Source organism: Canis lupus, chromosome 7 (genome assembly GCF_003254725.2).
Source record: "Canis lupus dingo isolate Sandy chromosome 7, ASM325472v2, whole genome shotgun sequence".
NCBI lineage: Eukaryota > Metazoa > Chordata > Mammalia > Carnivora > Canidae > Canis > Canis lupus.
In genome coordinates this window covers 22,729,507-22,748,987 of record NC_064249.1, presented here as the reverse complement: position 1 = coordinate 22,748,987, position 19,481 = coordinate 22,729,507, and the positions used below count along the sequence as shown (strand labels likewise).

Here is a 19,481-nt window from a genome sequence, read left to right as displayed (position 1 = left end):
AGAAAGAGAAGCAAGTGTTCCCTGAATGGCTGGTGGGGGTTTATTCGACAGTAAGCAGATCTGTTCACAACACATGTGCAAGTGTGTGTGTGTCTGAGAGAGAGAGAGAGAGAGAGAGAGAGAGAGAGAGAGAGAGAGAGAGAGAGAGAGAAAGAGAGAATACACACCGAAAAGAGTGCTCCAAGACAGTATTGATTGCTATTGATTGTGTAGGCTGCGGCTGCTGAAGGAGAAAGCCCGAGATGTTTTACTGGGGAAACCAGAAGTAGCGTCTGTCCCCTGTGCCTCGGTGAGGTGGGGAGGTTTTCAGGAGGAAGGAGGGGACAGGGAGTAGGTGGAGTGATGCACCGAACTTATTAGCTTTGACATCATCATTGTCTTTAAATGAAACAAACAAGAAGATAATTACAGGCAGAGAGAGAGGGAGAGAGGAAAGCAGGAGGCGCTGAGAGAACAGGTTCCCCGAAGTACATGCTCTTCTCACTCTCTTTCCCATCTTCCCAGGGACCCACAAGACACCCCGAAGGTGAAGTCAAGGGCTCTCAGACTTATAAGGTTATTAGGACACCAGACTGGCATCCCCAAGGAGAACTTTACGGAGACTTGCAACATACCAACAAGTTGGAAGGGGAATAAAAAACCCGCCGCGCTCCAAAGCCCAAGCACCAGGCTGAGGGAAACACTGTGACCTGAACAGGCACACTGGCAGCTGGATGGGGATCTGGCTGAGGAGGACCTCTGGAGAGCAAAAGCTAAGTACCAGCTTGGATTTCTGTGTCCCTCACGTTCCCTTTGCAATTTGAGATCTAAGCATCAGATTCGGTATTTCTGTATGCAAGTTCTTTCAGCGATTTGTTTGAAGGTGGAGGTATCTTAGGTGGAGGGCTCCAGAAAGAACTGAACCCTTAGGGCAGGAAAAGGGAGGAAGAAATGAAAATTAGAAGATAAGTGTCTCTTTAATGACTTCAGGTAGGGAGTGGTACCGGTTTGGGAGGGAGTGTGTGTTTGGGAGGATTTGGCTGCTGTCTGTGTGTCCCTCTTCTAGTACCAGCGGGGGGAGGGGCTATTGAAGAAGGGACCAAAAGAAAAAAGGAAAGAAAGAAAGAAACCTGAGCTCTTTGGGAGGAGGTTCCAAGGAACCCAGAGAAATGAACTTTGTTCTGCAAGGACAAAACTAGAGCCAGGAGAGCCAGGTCAAGGGAGAAGGGAGAGGGAAGCACAGCACTCATCATCGGTAGCCAGAAGAGGCACTCTTTTGGGGCTGCTCCTAAAAGTTTGGTCCGTGAACAAAACAGTTTCCCTGGTGACTGCGAATCCACTGCTCGCCGTCTCTTTCTCTTCTCCCCATCATTCCTGTGTGGTACCCAGAAGTTGACTTCTGGTTCCATATAAAGAGCTGGGGGAGGTATGATGTGCCTAAAGATCCTGAGAATAAGCCTGGTGATTCTGGCTGGATGGGCACTCAGTACTGCCAGCTTGGAGCCGGGCTGGACGCGCAAGAGATCCCTGGCTCAGAGGGGACACCTGAGCCAGGTGCTGTCAGAAGGAGAACGCTGTTGGCTGGGGGCCAAGCTGCGAAGACCCAGAGCTGCTCCCCAGAATCACCTCTTTGGGGTCTACCCCAGCAGGCCTGGGGACCACCTGAGGCCCTACCCTGTGGGGGGGCAGGGAAGCCCCCAGGCAGGACACAGTAAGCCAGATGCCACAGGGGGCATGGCTATGAGCCCAGCTGGAAGTGTAGGGCTGAGGGGTGAAGCTGAGCAGCCAGCTACCCTGTGGGCCCGGCATGGTTCTAATAGGTGGTCCGAGCTGCAGGGAGACAATGACACTTATCTTGGCGATAGAAGATCCAAGGAGATTCCAGGTGAGGCTGAGACTCAGGAGCGCTCAGCCATGGATGCCACCATTCGTGGCCCAAAGGAACCCCAACCAGAGAGCCGAAGGAAAGGCCGAGCCAAGACCAGGCATCGTCGCCAGGCGGTGAAGGGGCAAGCTGGGGGCATGCTGGGAGACCCCGGTGTCTCTCCCTGGCATTTCCAGTCTTGGCCTAAGCATCCCCTTGTACATGGTGTCAGGACCAGTCTGGCCGAGGACAGCATCCAGAAGAATGGAGGGGACCCCTCCCGGGAAGCAGAGACCTTTAACCCCCACGGAGGATTGCCTGTCTTGTACTTCTCGGGGAGGCGGGGGCGGCTGCTGCTGCGTCCAGAAGTGCTGGCTGCGATTCCCCGGGAGGCGTTCACAGTGGAAGCCTGGGTGAGACCAGAGGGAGGACAGAACAATCCAGCCATCATTGCAGGTAATGGCCCACTCCTGGGCTTTCTGTGGTCCTTGGGGGTACAGCTGGCTTTACTTTTGCCTGGATTAGACATAGGGGGCCGAGGAGAGGAAGGGGACAGGGGCAGGAGAGCCAGGAGGTGCTGGCCAGGGAGGGAGGGGGGAAGGGCCTTTATTCATCAGCACAGCCGGACTCCAGACATCAACTACGATAATGACTCTCTAACCACAAGAGCATTTGTCCCAATGAGTATTGATCTCATGTGGTTCTATACGTCTTGCTTGCACTTAGGAGACCTTCAGCTCGATCCTTACCCCTCTTTAAAGGGAAAGATCTTTGGTTTGTTGTCAGTGGGGAAGAGGTGTCATGCTCCATTTCTCGTAGTTCAGTCTGAGAGACCAGGGCAACTTTGACACTACATGTCGGAACCAGGACTTACACAGTGAACCAGGCATGGGTGGGGCCAGGCCACAGGAGAACAGGGCTTCCAGGTGCACAGCCTTAAGCCCTGGTGGTTCTCTCTTCTTTGAGCAGCCCTGGAACTTAGCAGAATGCTACTCTCTGGCCCAGGTCCTGGGGTCCCTTTACTGGTCCTAACAATCATGTATCTAGCCTAAGAACAGCATCATCAGCTGGGAAAGATGAGCACTCACAAGCCAGGATCCCGGTGTCTAGCCCTGGCTTCTGCACGAAAGACCTAAAAGGGAACCGTGTGTAACTATGGTTCTGATCACAGCTAATATCCCAGAACATTACCTATAGTGTTTTCTGCTATACCCAGATCTTGGCTTTCAAGGAAAGTCACCCAGAAGGACAAAGAAAAGGATAGCATTAGGAATAATTATCTCCCTTGCCTTATGGGGGCAGGAAGCGGGGGGAGGGGTTTGGTTTCAAGCAAGGGGCGAGGGTTAGACATGACAGGTCATTGCTTACTGTCTCATTATCCCTTTGGATTCCCCCCATGATAGAACCTCACACAAGGCTAGGCATGTTGTAGATCTATCTCAATCTCATTAATTTGTATTATCTACAATGCCCTTTGATGTTTGCCAGTCCCATTTACATTGGTTGGGAAACCAAAACCAATGACAAGTGTGCCAGAGGCCAAGTGGGAATGGAACCCTAGAGCTCCTGAAGTGCTTGACAACTCCCCAAATGAAAAACTTCTCAGGTTGCTGGATGCCTGCAAATAAGTTTCAGACTGGAGAAAGAAATCTGGAAGGAGGGAGCCTCTTTCAATGGGGTGTTGCTGGAACATCCCTCCTGGACACACTGTCTCCCCCTCTTTGGCTGTGATTTCTCCTTTGGAAGCTGGGATTCCCAGACACTGAGCACTCTAGAGTCTTGTGGTTTTGCTTTATTTTATTTTTGGGTGGGAGAGAGGGCGTGAGGGGAGGGGAGAGAGAAGGGGCTGGGCTGTAAGATAGGTGGGGGCAGAGAAAAAGTAGAAGGAAATCCTTATTCTGGGGCCAAATGGAAGAAATAATGAGATGATTATCTGATCAGAGTTGGCAGCTTCACAGCTTTTCCCAGATGACATCTTCTTGCTGCCTAATCTCGCTTCCTAGTACCCATCTGCCAGGGAGACTGTGTGCTTGCAGTCTAGACCAAGACCCACGGCTCCACTCACCCCTCCTCCTGCAGTAGCAACAGAGGGACCTGGGATCAGTTCCCTGGCTGTGAAAAATCAGAGAAGGATCCAACAGGAATATATGAGCGAAGTTCTCAGAGGCTCTCAGTTATTAAAAGCCAAACCTGAGGGAACAAATTCAGGACAGTGGGTACCTGACTTCTGTCCTATACCTTCCATGTCTCGTCTTGTGCTCTGCAGAATAGCATTGAGAGCTGATTCTAGTTATAGCATTGCTTGTTGTGCCTCACCTGCCTCCCCACCCCCCACCCACATCTCTGTCCCTTGCCCCACTTGTCCTTCCCCAGTCACCTGGCCCCCCTCCTACCGACCCTGGCCACAGTGCACACGCTCAGATCCTTCTCCAGTGTCCCTCTGAACTCCCTTGCCTCTAGAAGCATGTAAAATTAGGCAGGAAGTCTTTTGCCGAAAGTCTAGCCTCTGAGGCTTCTTTCTCTTCAAATCAAAGTGGCCCCTGTGGTGTACTGGTATTTCCCCTTTAGGTCCACACCAGGAGCGCCGAGGGTGGGGAATACCCAGGTCAGGCTCCTCTCCACCTAACTTCCTGTAGCTTACCTTAGGCTTGCACACATCAGAACATATTCAGGAAAGATCTAGGGTAAAAGTCTGGGAAAGATGGGGGCTGAGAACAAAGCCTTCATTCTTCAGGATTTTAGTGGCCGGGCTCCCGAGGGCATAAGTCTTCGTCTACTCACTGTGCTTCATGTCCTTACTTCGCCCATGGGTCCCATGGCTTAGAGCTGTGAGGTGGCCAAAGGCAGTCCCCCTCAGGTTTAAAAGTCTCTGATTTACATGAATTTACTCACTCTTATCAACAGACCAGTCCGTCTGCCCTCTCTTACCCAGCCCTGGTCCTGTAGCTGGTCACTGCCTGTTCCTGTGCTGGTGGGCCTTCACCTGTGCAAAATAACAACTGGATCATGTTCCTGGGAGCTAAACCTAATCCAGCCTTTGAAGTTCTGTTGCTCCAATGAGAATTATCTGAGATGCTGCAAGACTGGACCCTGAACTCTTTTCCAATGGCCCTCCAACCTCAGCTTCTATCTCCTTAGGCTCAGCATCTCAGTTCTCAATGTCCCAAACTTGGGGCATTTTGCCTTCAGAAGATACCTTAAGCAATTCAATTCTACTGGCCACTGTGAGGGAACCCCCCTGTGATGTGGGGCCTCAGGGAATACTTCTCACAGGGGGCACTAGGTGGCAGTGTTGCTTCATGCATAAGAGAGTAGGTGACTCTTTGGAAGCCACGTAGTGGGGAATGTGTCTGGTTTCTTGGAATGCCATCCCTGTCCTGGCCTCTGGACTGTATTTTATCATCCCCTCCCAGAGTGTTGTTGGTAGGCATCCCTTAGGGTTGGCTTCATACAGGTCTTTTTGCAGGGCCTATGTGAAAGGGCTAAAGTGGTATTGGGGGTTGTAACTGACTTGCACTTGCAGGAACTAGTAAAACAAAATCAACTAGTTACTTCCTCCCTCCACCCTAAACTCCCACATTCTTCCAAAATAAGAAGTTAGATTCCAGAATGGATTGCTGGAATCCTTTTATTCAGGGCCAGGAACAATGCAGGCCTCACAGACTTTAGGTGCTGAAGTTCTTTCTGGCCCCTAGAGGGGATGTGATGGTGTCCCCCACCACCCCAGGCTTAGGCCTTCCAAAGTTGCCTATTGCCTGTGCTCTGGATGAGGGCAGTAGGAGGTGGGAGTGGACTGTGTAGGACTGCTCTGGCATACGGGCCTCCATGAAAGTAAGGATGCAGGGACCTGGCAATTTAGGGAGGTGGGGCCATGGAGGAGTAACCTGAGGTCACCAGCCTATTTGGTTGGGTTGTTGGAACTCAGCAGTGGACAGAAGCCAAATTCTGTCCCATCCTGATGGGAAATCCTTAAGCTCCAGCACCCAACCCTGAAACCATCCTGTTCCCTCCTTCTCAGCTTCCTTTCCCCTCCTTCAACCCCAACATACACAGAAGAGAAACTTTTAATGGGTTCCTCCTCACCCGTAATTGATTTCAAATGTTCCCTGCAGTTGCCCAGCTGAGTAACCACCTGCAGCTCCAAGTTGCAGGAGACTGAGTAAGTCCATGGCAGGATTAGAGCCCAAGTCCGTGTTTCTTCATTCAACAAATATTTACTGAGTGCCTTGCCATACAAAGCCTGCAAGGCACCGCGGAGAATACAAAGATGTCTAAGAAACTGTCCCTAACTTGAAGACCAGTTCTCTTCTGAGGATCCAAGTTTCAGAGTACAGAACTGAGAAGTCAGGCAGACCTGGAATCAGATCTCATCTCAGACACTTATTAGGGCTCTGATCTTTGGCCACCCATTGAACTTTTCTGAACCTTGGATTCCTCAGATCGAGGAATGAGATAAGGTCTTTACGGAATCATTATGGTGTTTAAATAAGTCACATATGCAAAGTGCCCAACACAGGGCTTGGCTCCTGGTACTTATGTACGACGTGGTATTAACAGCGGGAGACAGTCATCACTAAGAGCAGTGGGTGTTACCCTACTTATCTTTGATTCTACCCAGAACCTATCATTTTTCCTTACGCCAGAATATTCATTTTAATTTCTTAGGAATTTAGTTAGGTAATCTGTGAAATAGGAATGATGGTAAATAGGATTTTTCACGAGATGGTTTCAAGATGATTGAGAACACTGTAGAATCAGATGCCTAAAAGAATTCAATTTTTAAAAAATCATGTGTTCTTTTTACCCTGAGCAGTACTATTTTGAATAAATTGGACAATGGCACTAAAGCTTTTTTGGCATCACAAACTCTTTTGAAAATCTGATGAAAGCTATGCTTACTCCCCAGAGAAATGTACATATTCACATAGTTTACATAACTTTCAGAGCTTTTTGGATTTGCTTGATGGCCAGTGTCTACTGCCATGGGTTTAAAACCTCTTGTTTAGAGCACTTTGATGGCTTTTTTGGGTATATTTTGAATGACATCTGAAAAATGCAATTTTATGGGATGTCAAGACATCCCCTTCTCCCAACAAGGGAGCTGTGTACTCAGGGTAAGAAGTTTCACTAGTGTGGACATGGAGCTTCACAGAAGACAGATCCTGCACTTAGAAGTGTCAGCATGGATGTGAGGAGAATTGAACAGAAGGACCATGTGTGCTCTCTCCCACTTTATCCAGTCTTAATGGGAGCGGAAGAGCCACGTACATACCTGTTACAGAGCTCCTCAGGATGAGGATTCTGTGACCATCCTCCTCAGCTGCCTCTTCCTATGTCATAGCAATGATCAAAGTCACAGTGCTTGCCCTCATGGCACCCTGGCAAATTATGCATTTCGTTCCACATTACAGCTCTGCTCCCTGACTAGGGCCCAGGTGTGCAACAAAGCTATAGCACCCCTACCCTTTGCATGGAAGAACTATGGATGTGAGGGCTGATGTTGGTCTCTGGGGGGTGGGTTTGCCTTCTGTGGTGAGAATGAGATACATGCACATGCTTGTGTAGACAAGCCATGTGCCCTGATGGTTGTAAGTTAGCATCTGCACATGAGGGGTTTTGATCTTGTGCCTGTATGCCCCTCCAGAAGGGGAACAATGTCTACTGTTAGAAGTGAAACCTGTCACTCTGCCCCTTTCCTGGCTAACAGCTGAGCCCCTTGACTGTACAGCCTTCCCAGATTCCTATGTGAGGGTGAGCTCACATAGCTTCCACAGCCCTTCACAGGTGGTTTCTGGGGGTACGTGTTGCTTCCTGCCTTATCAGTTCTGTACATGTCTCATTTCTATCTACTCAAAGTTCCCCAGGAGCCAGATGCATATCTGATTCACTTTTGTCATCCTAAAATACCTAGCACAGTGTTAGGCTCTCAGTTACATTTGTAGGAGACATAAAATAGAAATTTAGATTGCTGTATGCCCATTAGGGATGAGAAGAATGGTGAGAGGAACTTTCTGCACTGGAGGCTCTTTGTGGGGAAAAGAAAAAGTTTGCCAACTCACGCTCTAGAGCATTGCTTCTCACCTTAAATATTGATAGAGATCACTCGGGATTCTTAAAATGCAATGGCTGCCATGGGCACATGCCTTGCAGTGGTTGTACTGAGGATAAGCCTCACAGGCCTCCAACTGCTGGCTGTTTCACTGACCAGAGACCCCAGGAGCTATGCTCTGAATTCATCACGACATTTGCACTGAGGCCACATACACTTTGGTGTGGTGAGGATAAAGCAAACCAGTTCCTGAGCATCAGGGCATCTCTGACAGCCAACTCTGGCTTCAAGACTCTCAAAGGGCTTGCAGAACATTCCTGTGTCTGAACAGCTTCCGCTGTACCTCTGCTCCCTCTTTCCTTCCTTCAAGGTCAGACTGATAGGACGGACCGAGGGCTATCCCAGCCTTTCCAGGCACCCGCCCACCCTATTCTTTCTCCGAGTTGTCTCCCCTAATGAAATTTTGTACATGAATCCAGTCTTGGCATCTGCTTTTTTGCACTAACACAACTAAGTGACACAGTACAGATTTTGATTCAGCAGGTCTGGGGCAGCCGGAGATTCTGCATTTCTAACAGACTCCTCGGTAGTTGTGCTATTGTGTGGACCATATTGAAGTAGCAAGACCCTAGGCTTGTGAGTCTAGAGCAGGGGTCAGCAAACTTTTTCCGTGAAGTGACAGTAGTAAATGACTCAGGCTTTGCAGGCCATACAGTCTCTGTTGCAGCTATTCTGTCTTTAGAGTGTGTGGAGCAGCCGCGGACAACATGTAAATGGATGAATGCGTCTGTGTCTCAGTAAAACTTTATTTATAAGCATAGGCAGCAAGCCAGATTTTTTTTTTAAAAGATTTTATTTATTTATTTATTCATGAGAGACAGAGAGAGAGAGAGAGAGAGAGAGGCAGAGACACAGGCAGAGGGAGAAGCAGGCTCCATGCAGGGAGCCCAACGCGGGACTCAATCTTGGATCTCCAGGATCACGCCCTGGGCTGAAGGCGGCGCTAAACGCTGAGCCATCCGGGCTGCCCAGCAAGCCAGATTTTGCCCATGGCCATAGTTTGCTAGCCTGTGGTCTGAAGGGTACTTCCCATGTGCCATTCTTCTCCCACAGCCCTCTCTTGCCTCACTTCCTAGCCCTGTGCTCCCCATGATACTACCTGCAGAGAGGCCTTGGCAGTATCCGTGGTGGGAAAACGCTGTCTGTTCAAGTAAAAATTGAAACTTCCAGAGATTTCCTGCAGGAAACAAGTCTTGCTACTTTTTTGGTTTGAGCATTCCAGGTGGAGTTTATATTTGTTTATTTACTTAAAAAAATAGCATGAGCTATAACTTACATACCATAGAGTCATGTGTTCACACTCTACAATCAATGTTGTTGTTGTTTTTTAAGATTTTATTTATTTATTCATGAGAGACCACCAGAGAGAGGCAGAGACATAGGCAGAGGGAGAAGCAGGATCCTTGTGGAGATCCTAATTCAGGACTTGATTGCAGGACCCCAAGATTTCGACCTGAGCTGAAAGCAGATGCTCAACCACTGAGACACCCAGCGGTCCTTTTTTTTTTTTTTAAGAATTGTGAAACTTTTACGAATCTGATTTTAAAAGGTTTCATTTGATCCAAAAGAGATGCTGAAGCCATCAGCAGCCACTCCCCATTTCCATTTCCCTCCTCACCTTCCTGCATCCACCACCGTGAGAGACCACCACTAATTTCTTTTCAGCCTCGATAGATTGGCCTCTTCTGGACATTTCATATTTGGATCTGGCTTCTTTCACTGGAGGTTGGTTCATCATGTTTAACATGTACCGGAGCTCCATTTCTTTTTATTGCTGAGTAATATCCCATAGATATATCACATTTTGTTTATTCATTCTTCAGTTGATGGACATTGTGGTGGCTTCCACTTTTTGGCCACAGTGAATACAGCTACTGTAAGCAGCTACTCATCATTTGCTAATTTTCATACAAATAATTGCTATACATTTTGGAAAGGATAGGGAAGAAGTAAAGTAGTTGGATTCTACTTGTTCATTCCTCCATTAATTTATTCACTTATCCAACATATTGAGCTTCTAGCAGGTGAAGTTTCAGGCATTTAACCATGTGCTGGAGAATCAAAAATGGGCAAGACCTTGCTTCCTAGTGGGAGCAGACCTGTAACCAGTTATTACAGCCTAGCCACTGGGAGGGTCTTGTCTTGCCTAGCTGAGTCTGAGAGCTCCTTGAGGTTAGGGAAGGAGAGTGGTTAACCATGGAGACAGAAGGAGGCCTGGGAAACAACAGAATTGGGGAAAAGAGAAACGGATAGGACTTTGAACGTGTCAGATGGTGCAGTGGTGTCCAGCCATCCAGCAGGCTTGAGGAGGACTCAGTGGATCCAGCAGTTAGGTTATCACTGGTGGCTTGAGAGAGAGCAGTTTTACTCCAGAATTGGGAGTCTGAAGGGGCAGATGCTCCATTACAGTGAGTGGAGATATGAATGAATGGTCAGAGAATGAAGACAGAGAGTAGGGTCTTGTGTGCCCTGCACAGAAACTCTGCTCTTGGGGAGGAGATGATGTCAGAAGCAGACACAGATTCAGACAGGGTTATTTCAAGGTAAGAGAGATCCGAGTCTCAAGGCCTTGTGATAATATGCTGATGATCAAAGCAGGAGACAGCATCAACACACAGGAAGATCATGGAAGATGAAGTAACAGAAATGTAAAGCATTGCAAATGCAAGCTCAATCATCTCAAGACGTTACTGAAGAAATTTGTATTTGACAAATAGTTCGTGTGGTACTTTGTTCCAGGCCATACTGTGTTCACTGCACAAGCATGAACACATGTGCTCCTCAGAATAAGTGGAGGAAATAGGTGGAGAAGCTGGAGCAGGATAGGACGCTGCCTGAGGTCACAAGCCTGGACCTCAAATGTGCGTGCTCTTCCTAGACAACATGCTCTTACCTACTGTGTGAAGCTGCCTCTTAACTTTTATGGCAGGAACTGTAAGGAGTGATAGATCCTGGTCTATCTTGACCGTTCCATCTCAATCCATGCCTCCTGTTTTGTTTTGTTGTATTTTTGTTTTTTCTAATTCCTCTCAGCAAAGGCCTCTGTCCACATAGGTCAGCACTTAGAGTTCCTGTCCCACATGGAGACCCTTTGCCACCACCTCCCTCAAAATAGATTACATATGATAGGAATCAGTCACCAAAAAACACTACTTAACTTTTTTTTAATGTTTATTTTTAAAATCTAAATTCAATTAATTAACATATAGTATATCACCCAGTTATCTCATACCCCCAACCCCTCCCCTCTAGTGACCCTCAGTTTGTTTCCAATGATTAAGAGTCTCAGAGGTTTGTTTCCCTCTCTGATTTCATCTTGTTTTAACTTTCCTTCCCTTCCCCTATGACCCTCTGTTTTGTTTCTTAAATTCCACATATGAATTAGATCATATGACAATTGTCTTTTTCTGATTGACTTATTTCACTTAGCATAATACCCTCTAATTCCATCCATGTTGTTGCAGATGGCAAGATTTCATTCTTTTTGATTGCTGAGTGATATTCCATTATATATATATCACGTATTTTTTACCCATTCACCTATTGATAGACATCTGAGTTCTTTCCATAGTTTGGTTATTGTGGATATTGCTGCTGTGAACATTGGGGTGCGGGTGCCCCTTCGGATCATTGCATTTGTATCTTTGGGGTAAATCCCTAGTAGTGCAATTGCTGGATAATAGGGTAGGTCCATTTTCAGCTTTCTGAGGATCCTCTACACTGTTCTCTAGAGAACAGTGCAAGAGGGTTCCCCTTTCTCCATATCCTTGCCAACACCTGTTTTTTCTTGGCTTAACTTTTAGCCATTCTGACTGGTGTGAGGTGGTATCTTATTGTGGTTTTGTTTTGTATTTCCCTGATGCCGAGAGATGTTGAGCATTTTTTCATGTGTCTGTTGATGGCTATTCTACTTTGACAGTATCTTTTGGACCTGTCCTATTCATCCCACAGCTACTACCTTCCTTTTGGCCACAGTGATTCTGAACGTCTCTCACTTAAGAGATGAATTCATTCAGCTACACCAAAGGGAGCTTTCTCAAGTACAAAGTAGCTCAAGTCACTTTCCTGAGTAAACCCTTGGATGACCCCACTGCATGCTCACACACCCATTCCTATATGTACACTTATATGCACCTGTGTACATGCACACTCACACATGCATGGTTACTGCTCCCTCACACAGTCACACAAACACACACACTACATCACAGAGTTAATTTCTAGTGGCACCAAACCATGAGCAGTGACACAGATATACCACTCTTTCCCAGGCCTCTGGCCTCTGGCCTTTGCACTTTTTCTCCCAAAAGAAAACCACTCCCACAAACCCACATTCATCTGATTTACTCTTAAGTTACTCCCTAGCTTTTTAGTTAGAATGATCTCTTCTGGGAAATATTCCTTGGTCTTGCTAATGTAGGTTTGTTCTCTTCTGGGTTCTTCTGGTACCCTGTAGTCAGCCTTATGAACACTCAGATCAGCTTATCATGATTCCCATCCCACTTTTTATTTATTCAGCAGATACTTGCTGAGTTCTTACTGTGTACCAGGCACTGTGCTCGGGGGCTGATGTTAAATGAACTTGCATGGCCCTGCTCTCCTGTGCCATTTCTCTTCTAGTCTAGCCTCTCCACTGGGCTGTCAGCTGCTTGGTTCATCTGTAGTATCTAATATGTTAACAATAAATAAAGCTGGGGCACCTGGATGGCTCAGTGGTTGGGCATCTGCCTTTGGCTCAGATTGTAATCCCAGGGTCCTGGGATCAAGTTCTGCATCAGGCTCCGTGGGGAGACTGCTTCTCCCTCTGCCTATGTCTCTGCCTCTCTCTGTGTCTCTCATAAACAAATGAATAAAATCTTAAAAAAAAATAAAGCTCACCCAACAAATATTCAACAAGAGGATGAATGAATGTGTGAGTAAGCAAAGTGCTGGATTAATTTTGACAAACTGTGGAGTGAATTACTCTGTTTGGAAGTATGCACAGGAAGACGTGCTGATCTTTAAGTCCTCTTGGTTTGGAAGATGGCTAAAAGGTTTTAAATTCACTCAATAGTGACTAGAAGGAGTGATTATTCTCTTCTGCTTCAGCTTCTTCAGCCCCCTAAGTCTATTAATCTTTGATAAATATTGATCAGGATCTAGTCTTCCAGAAAAATTGGATATGATCACAACTTGGTTTTTAGCTATGATTATTTCTAAATTTTCAGAAATTATCCATTCTATTTATTTGCTTCTGATTTGTACGTAGGATCTCTTTCTTATTCTCTTCTTAGAACTTTTGTTTTGTGTTTCTGTTCACATTAGGGGAAGGAAGGGAGAGTGTACCTAGAAGAGGTTAATCTTGTTCATCTGGGGGGGAAGCTAGCAACGGATCTGGAAACTTTCCTTGGTCCTAGCCTTTGCTCCCTCTCTGGTCCTCTCAAAATCTGGAGTTATCACAAAGGTCTTTTTTAGGGGGTGAATTGTTTAACATAAAACGTAGGCAGTACCTCGCTCAATAATTTTTAATCTATTCATTCACTAATTTATTTATTCAGTAGATATTTGTTGAACACAAAGTAGGTATTCAAGACCCATTTTTGAAATAAGTTCTGACTTTATGCAGAATAATAATAAACAGCAGAAATCTATTTTATTTTTATTTTTTTTATTTATTTATTTATTTTTAATTTTTATTTATTTATGATAGTCACAGAGAGAGAAAGAGAGGCAGAGACACAGGCAGAGAGAAGCAGGCTCCATGCACCGGGAGCCGACGTGGGAATGGATCCCGGGTCTCCAGAATCGCGCCCTGGGCCAAAGGCAGGCGCCAAACCGCTGCGCCACCCAGGGATCCCCAGAAATCTATTTTAGACATAATTTCAAGGGACATTAACAATATGAAGTAATTGCACAATAGAATGTCCTTATAATCCTTATAATCTAGCCTGTGGCATGCATCCTGTGAATGGAGGTAATCTTGGGCACACCTCGCTCCTTGGGTGTGGTGGCTTTACTGCACCCTTGGACAGTGGTGCAGAGTGTCACAGGCCTGACCTTAGCCAGGAACAGCCATGGCAGTGGAGGGGGAGGGTGCACACAGGTGGCCCCACCCCTCTGGCTTTCTGCCTAGGGCTAGATTTGGGAACTAGGAGAGACATGCCTTATGCTGCTGGGCCACAGAAAGCCAGGTAGGAAAGAGAAAGGCTCCTGCTTACCTTACGGTTTCTGGTACTTCTGTCACCATCTCGCCTCTGGCCCTGCCTCCTACTAGACTGCAGGCTTTCTTTTCTCTAGTCCAGCACCATGGGGCCCCCATGTTCAAGCTACTTGGCTCAGCAGTGGGAGCCATCTGATTGCCTGCAGGCTTCTGGGGGCTTTGATGGATCTTGATCATGTGTGTGTCTCCCCAGCAGCCAAGATGGGGCCTGGAGTGGAGTGGGCAGTCCGAGTTGAATGAGTTGATGGGGAATGATCTGGCCCCTTTCCACACATAGAACCTGATACCTCCTCGCTCCCCAGAGTCAACCACATTCCCGAATCAGGGAAGTCTTTCCTCTCCCCATGACCCACCTGTTACTAGCTCCTGGCCTTGGCACAGACTGTCTCCTCACCTGAAATGTCCGACCTCACTCTCTTCTTCCATCTAAATTCTTTACTTAATGTAGTGGTGAGGAATTCAGTATGGGGAGTCAGGTGTTCTGAGTTTAAGCCCTTTACTCTGTGTGAACTTGGCAACTAAAGTCCCCTCATTTGTAAAAATTAGCATGATAGCTATTTCTGTTTCATACAATTGTTGGAATAATTAAATAGATTGATACACATCATGTGCTTAGAGCTATGCCTGGGTCATAGTGTGTTGATGCAGGTTGCTGTTTTCATCGTTTCATGGTGATGTGGTGGCACAGAGCCTTGACTTCGAGACACTGCCTGTTGATCAGGCCAGGGCTGATCCCCTAAGGCGTCCTCTGCCCATTTTTGTCCCTGAAAATTCTCTTTTCTTCTGAGCTCCTGTGCACAGATATGCATGTATATCTATGTGACACAATTTAGCATGGGATTATTTGTAGTGAAACTTCGAGGCACTGGATTCTAACTCACTAGTATTCTCAACTACGATATTTTAGTTATTCCACTTTTTAGGATACAGAGGGACATGATTGCAAGATGAGTTCAAAAGACAGATCCAATAGAAACAAAAGCTATTCATGAGGTGTGGGGTCAGCTCCATCCTTTCCACCTTCTTTTTTTATTTTTATTTTTTTTATTTTTTTTTTTTTAATTTTTATTTATTTATGATAGTCACAGAGAGAGAGAGAGAAGCAGAGGGAGAAGCAGGCTCCATGCACCGGGAGCCCGACGTGGGATTCGATCCCGGGTCTCCAGGATCGCGCCCTGGGCCAAAGGCAGGCGCCAAACCGCTGCGCCACCCAGGGATCCCTCCTTTCCACCTTCTGTGGCCCCCATCACAGGATGTCTGACAGTGGGAAAGGATGAGAAGGATGAGAACCTTCAGGATGAGCCTAGACATCCCAGACTTGGACACTCAGAACAACAGGGGCCTAGTGACAACCCAGCCCAGCCTCTCTTTCACAAACGGGAGCATGAGGCCAGAGACGGAAAGGCACTTTCCAGACATCACACAGCGGCAGGCTTGGGGTCACATTCCAAGTTATTCCAAGTTTCTTGGTTCCCAGTTTGGTGTTACTTCAACTCTTCCAGGTTGCTTTTGGTTAATTTAAGTATCTGACCGGAAGGCAGAAGAAAACATTTTAGAAAGACTTCTAATACGTATGAAAAGGAAAAAATGACTTTAGTCCTCATTTAATCTGAAATGTCATTTAATCACCTATTTTCCTTGTTCCTTCTCTTTCTCACACTGAGGCCAGGCAGCTAAAGCTGTTTTACAGCAGGGGTTGACCCATAGGTCGGCTTTAAGTGTTCTCTTTGCACACAGGGCTCTGAAGACTCACCTGGGTTTAATTTGAGAACACACACTTCCTATCTTCTGCTTTTTTAGACTTTTAAACCATTGGAAAAGGGGCTTTAGATTCTGATTGGCATAGTAGTTGGGTTTGTGTGGTCCCTGAATAGAACTGGCTTCCTAGAAAGCTGCCAGAGTCTCTGTGGGTTATTTGTGACCACATGGCAGAGGCAAAAATGTTCAGATATTATTAAGTAAACACAGGCAGTACATGTTTACTGAGTGAATATGAGACGTGTTGGACAAATCCGAATGCTCTGAAAGTACTGTGATGTCTCATTTTCTGAAAGCCTGATATGCAATCATCTAACCTAAGTTGGGAGGTTACTTTCATTGCATGAGGATCTGCTCCAAGCTTCCTTTAAATAAAGACTCCTGCAATGCCTCTGAATCATCAAGTATATTTAACACTATTTAAACACTACTTCTTAGGGCAGCATTGATTCTGTAAACTGTACCTGGCAACTGAAATGCCAAAGCAAATTTTTAAGAGAGATCTCAAAATTATTTATTTGGCGGAGGAATGGGAAAAACAGGAAATTGGTGTCGGGAGCTGCTCAGCTGGAATTTTAAGAGTTCTCAGAGAGACCTTGATATAAATGGGATAAGGTGGCAAAAGGAGGGCTGACGCCCCCAGCTGAGGGTACCACAGTGTCTGTATCTCTCCCAGGACTAGCCTGTACTGGGTACTAAGGTGTCTTCTCAAGGATAAAGAGATGCAAAATATCCAGGCTGTCTAAGGTGGGACTTACTATCATTCCCTTAGCCTTCATACCACTGACCTTCTGTATTTGGGGGTTTTGTCCTTTCTGTTGTATTGTTGAAATTCCAAGGACCTGCTTCTCTATTTTAGTTTAGGTGGCAGATCAGGTTGATAGGAAGAAAAACCTGCAGGCAGCTCTGCACTTTTACTGTGGAAAAGGAGCCCAACCCACAAGCTCATTATGCACACCAGCCTTTTCTCGTTTGAGCTTTGATGGGCTGTTTACGGAACGTTAAGTCAGCAGGACCAGCAAAGTGTGTGAATGCTCAGGAAATTTCATACTGTTCATTCTCAAAGGTTATTAAAAATGGTTGAAATGACATCCCTGCTCCCCAGGAAGAAATCCATGTGCTTAATTACTAATTAGGAGGCTGGTTTTTTTTTTTGTTTGTTTGTTTGTTTGTTTTTTGTGGAATGAGTGGATGTAAAGAACATTTTAACACTTCTTACACTTTGATTATTTATTTATTTTCTTGTGTGGGGAAAAAAATTTAAACGTGCTGAAATGTACTGAGGTCACAGATGATGTTGGCACAACCTCTCACAAGCCTGACTGGCAGTCATGGAAACCAGGGCTCCACGTGAGCGTACAGGCTCTTTCCTGGGTCATCCTGGAGATATGGAGCAAGGCAGAGGGTGCTCTACGATGATGTCCACAGCTTCTGTTTGTTGAGAGCAGCTCTGTAGGCTTCTAAAGGTGTGTCAAAACCTGAGGCCTGACCCTCTGGCCAAAACTCCAACACGAATGAAGAGGCCTTCTTCATAGAAAGACTGGACACTGTGTGCTCTCTGTAGTGCCCTGGGGGTGGAAACCACCTGCCAAGGACTGTCTCCCTGATTGCCACAGTCCCGTGGATCCCAGGAATGTAAGCCCTCCTCGCCCCACTCCATGGAATAAAAGCCAGGGCACCAGCTGCATATAAAGCTCCCCTCCAGACCCTGGCACTCTCAAGTGTGGCAGAGGGTGAATGTGAAGATAGTATCCACCATTTAGTGGTCTCTGGAAAGGATTTTAGTCAGCCCCAAGATGCATGTTTAAATTAGAAGCCTGCCCCTCGGCAGGTCATGATGGCTAGCTAATAGACCTCCTCCACAGAAAGAGCTCTGGGTTTGCTGCCTCTTGCTTTGTCCTAAGGGTGGTACCTGTTTAAGAACCCTTGGTTCACTGGGACAGATCTGTGGGACTCATGAGCGTAAACCCACTGGCCACCAAAGCCAGATGATGTGGAGGTGTTCCCTGGCAACAGTGGCAGAAATCGGTACACCAGACTGGGGTATGTGTTTCTTTCTGGGTAACACCAATTACTACAGTCCCATGGGATGAGGGACAAACTCCCCTGGCCTAGAGCCAGGTGATCAAGAGGCATCCCCCTAGGCAGCACCTGCACAAATCAGGACGCCAACACCAGATGTGTATAAAAAACTCCTTCCTGGGAGCTACCAGTGCTTAGGGACACAGCCAAGATAGCACCCACCCATCTGCATCCCTAGAACACGTTCTGGCCAGCTAATATGTGTGTGGTACTTTGGACACCTGCCCCTTGGGTCAGCACTTGAATATCAGCAGGTAAGTCTCCTTCACGTGAAGTCTGGGTGCCATGGGCAGCCTCAGAGCTGGGCACACCAGCTCTTTGTGGGTGGGTTCTCAGATGGCTAGTCTTGTTGGGACACGAACTCTGTTAATTTTCAAAGTTAGATGTTTTGGGGGCTTGTCTCTTAAGTGTGTGTCTTAAAACTTGGGATGCCCAGTGAGAGGTTGGAACCCTTCCCACTCATCAGGAAGAACCTGTGGGGCTTGAGTTCCCTGTTGTGGTTCGCTATGCTGAGGCTGGAGTTCATGGTGTGACTGTGTCCCGGCCTCTCCTACCCGTGCGTAGTCATCACTCAGCCAGACCTTGGGTTTGTAAAAGAAGGAATTGTTCTACAAGTAGCTGTAGACCTAGTGTGTCTGTGGGAGGAAGAGAATTCAGGATCTTCATATGTTGCCATCATGGATGTTTGTTGAGTTTTACCTCCAGCTATTTTATCTTTTAAAATTTTATTTATTATTTACTCATTTGTTTATCTTTCCATTTTACTGTTAATTGACATATAACACGGTGTAGGTTTAAGGTATGTGGCATAATGACTTCACTTACATATTTTCAAAGTGATTACCACAATACGTTTAATTTCCATCACCTCATATAGATACAAAAAAAAAAAAAGGGAAAAAGAGAATAGTTTTTTTCCTTGTGATGATAACTTTTAAGATTTACTCTTTGTGACTTTCTTTCTTTCATTCATTCATTTTTTTTAAAAAAATATTTTATTTATTTATTCATGAACGAGAGAGAGACAGAGACATAGGCAGAGGGAGAAGCAGGCTCCCTGTGGGAAGCCTGCTGTAGGATTCAATCCCAGGTCCCTGGGATCACGACCTGAGCCAAAGGCAGACACTCAAACACTGAGCCACTCAGGTGCCCCGACTTTCAAATATACCACACAGTAGTGTAAACTATAGTCATATTGTACATTATTTTCCCAGTACTTGTTTAGCTTATACATGGAAATTTGTACCTTTTGATCCCTTTCATCCAAATCTCCACCCTCCCCAAAATGTTATTTTTAAAGGCAGAGTAGTTTGGTGTTTTGTTTGGGGGGACTGGACTGTCTTTCTATCATAAATACTGCTCTTGAGGAGGTATAATAATATACCTCTTAATTATTTCCTTATTATGATACCCAGAAATGAAATTACAAGGTTGGAAGAAAAGAATATTTTTGGCCAATGGTTGCCAAATTGTTCTCCAGGATGGTTTAT

At 46.2% G+C, this 19,481-nt stretch overlaps 1 protein-coding gene across 3 annotated transcripts in view; it reads left to right on the top strand.

Moving 5' to 3' along the window:
* Window positions 1–19,481, top strand: part of PAPPA2 (pappalysin 2) — a 268,840-nt gene that overhangs the window by 1,412 nt on the left and 247,947 nt on the right. The window contains exon 2 of one of the 3 annotated variants that reach the window (XM_025430216.3): window positions 505–2,299. In XM_025430216.3, coding sequence (XP_025286001.1) covers window positions 1,408–2,299 — 892 coding nt within the window. In that variant the 5' untranslated portion in view covers window positions 505–1,407. Of the gene's footprint in view, window positions 1–348; window positions 2,300–19,481 lie in introns of those variants that run through there. The other 2 variants (XR_004817712.2, XM_035719433.2) reach the window with 2 other exon arrangements.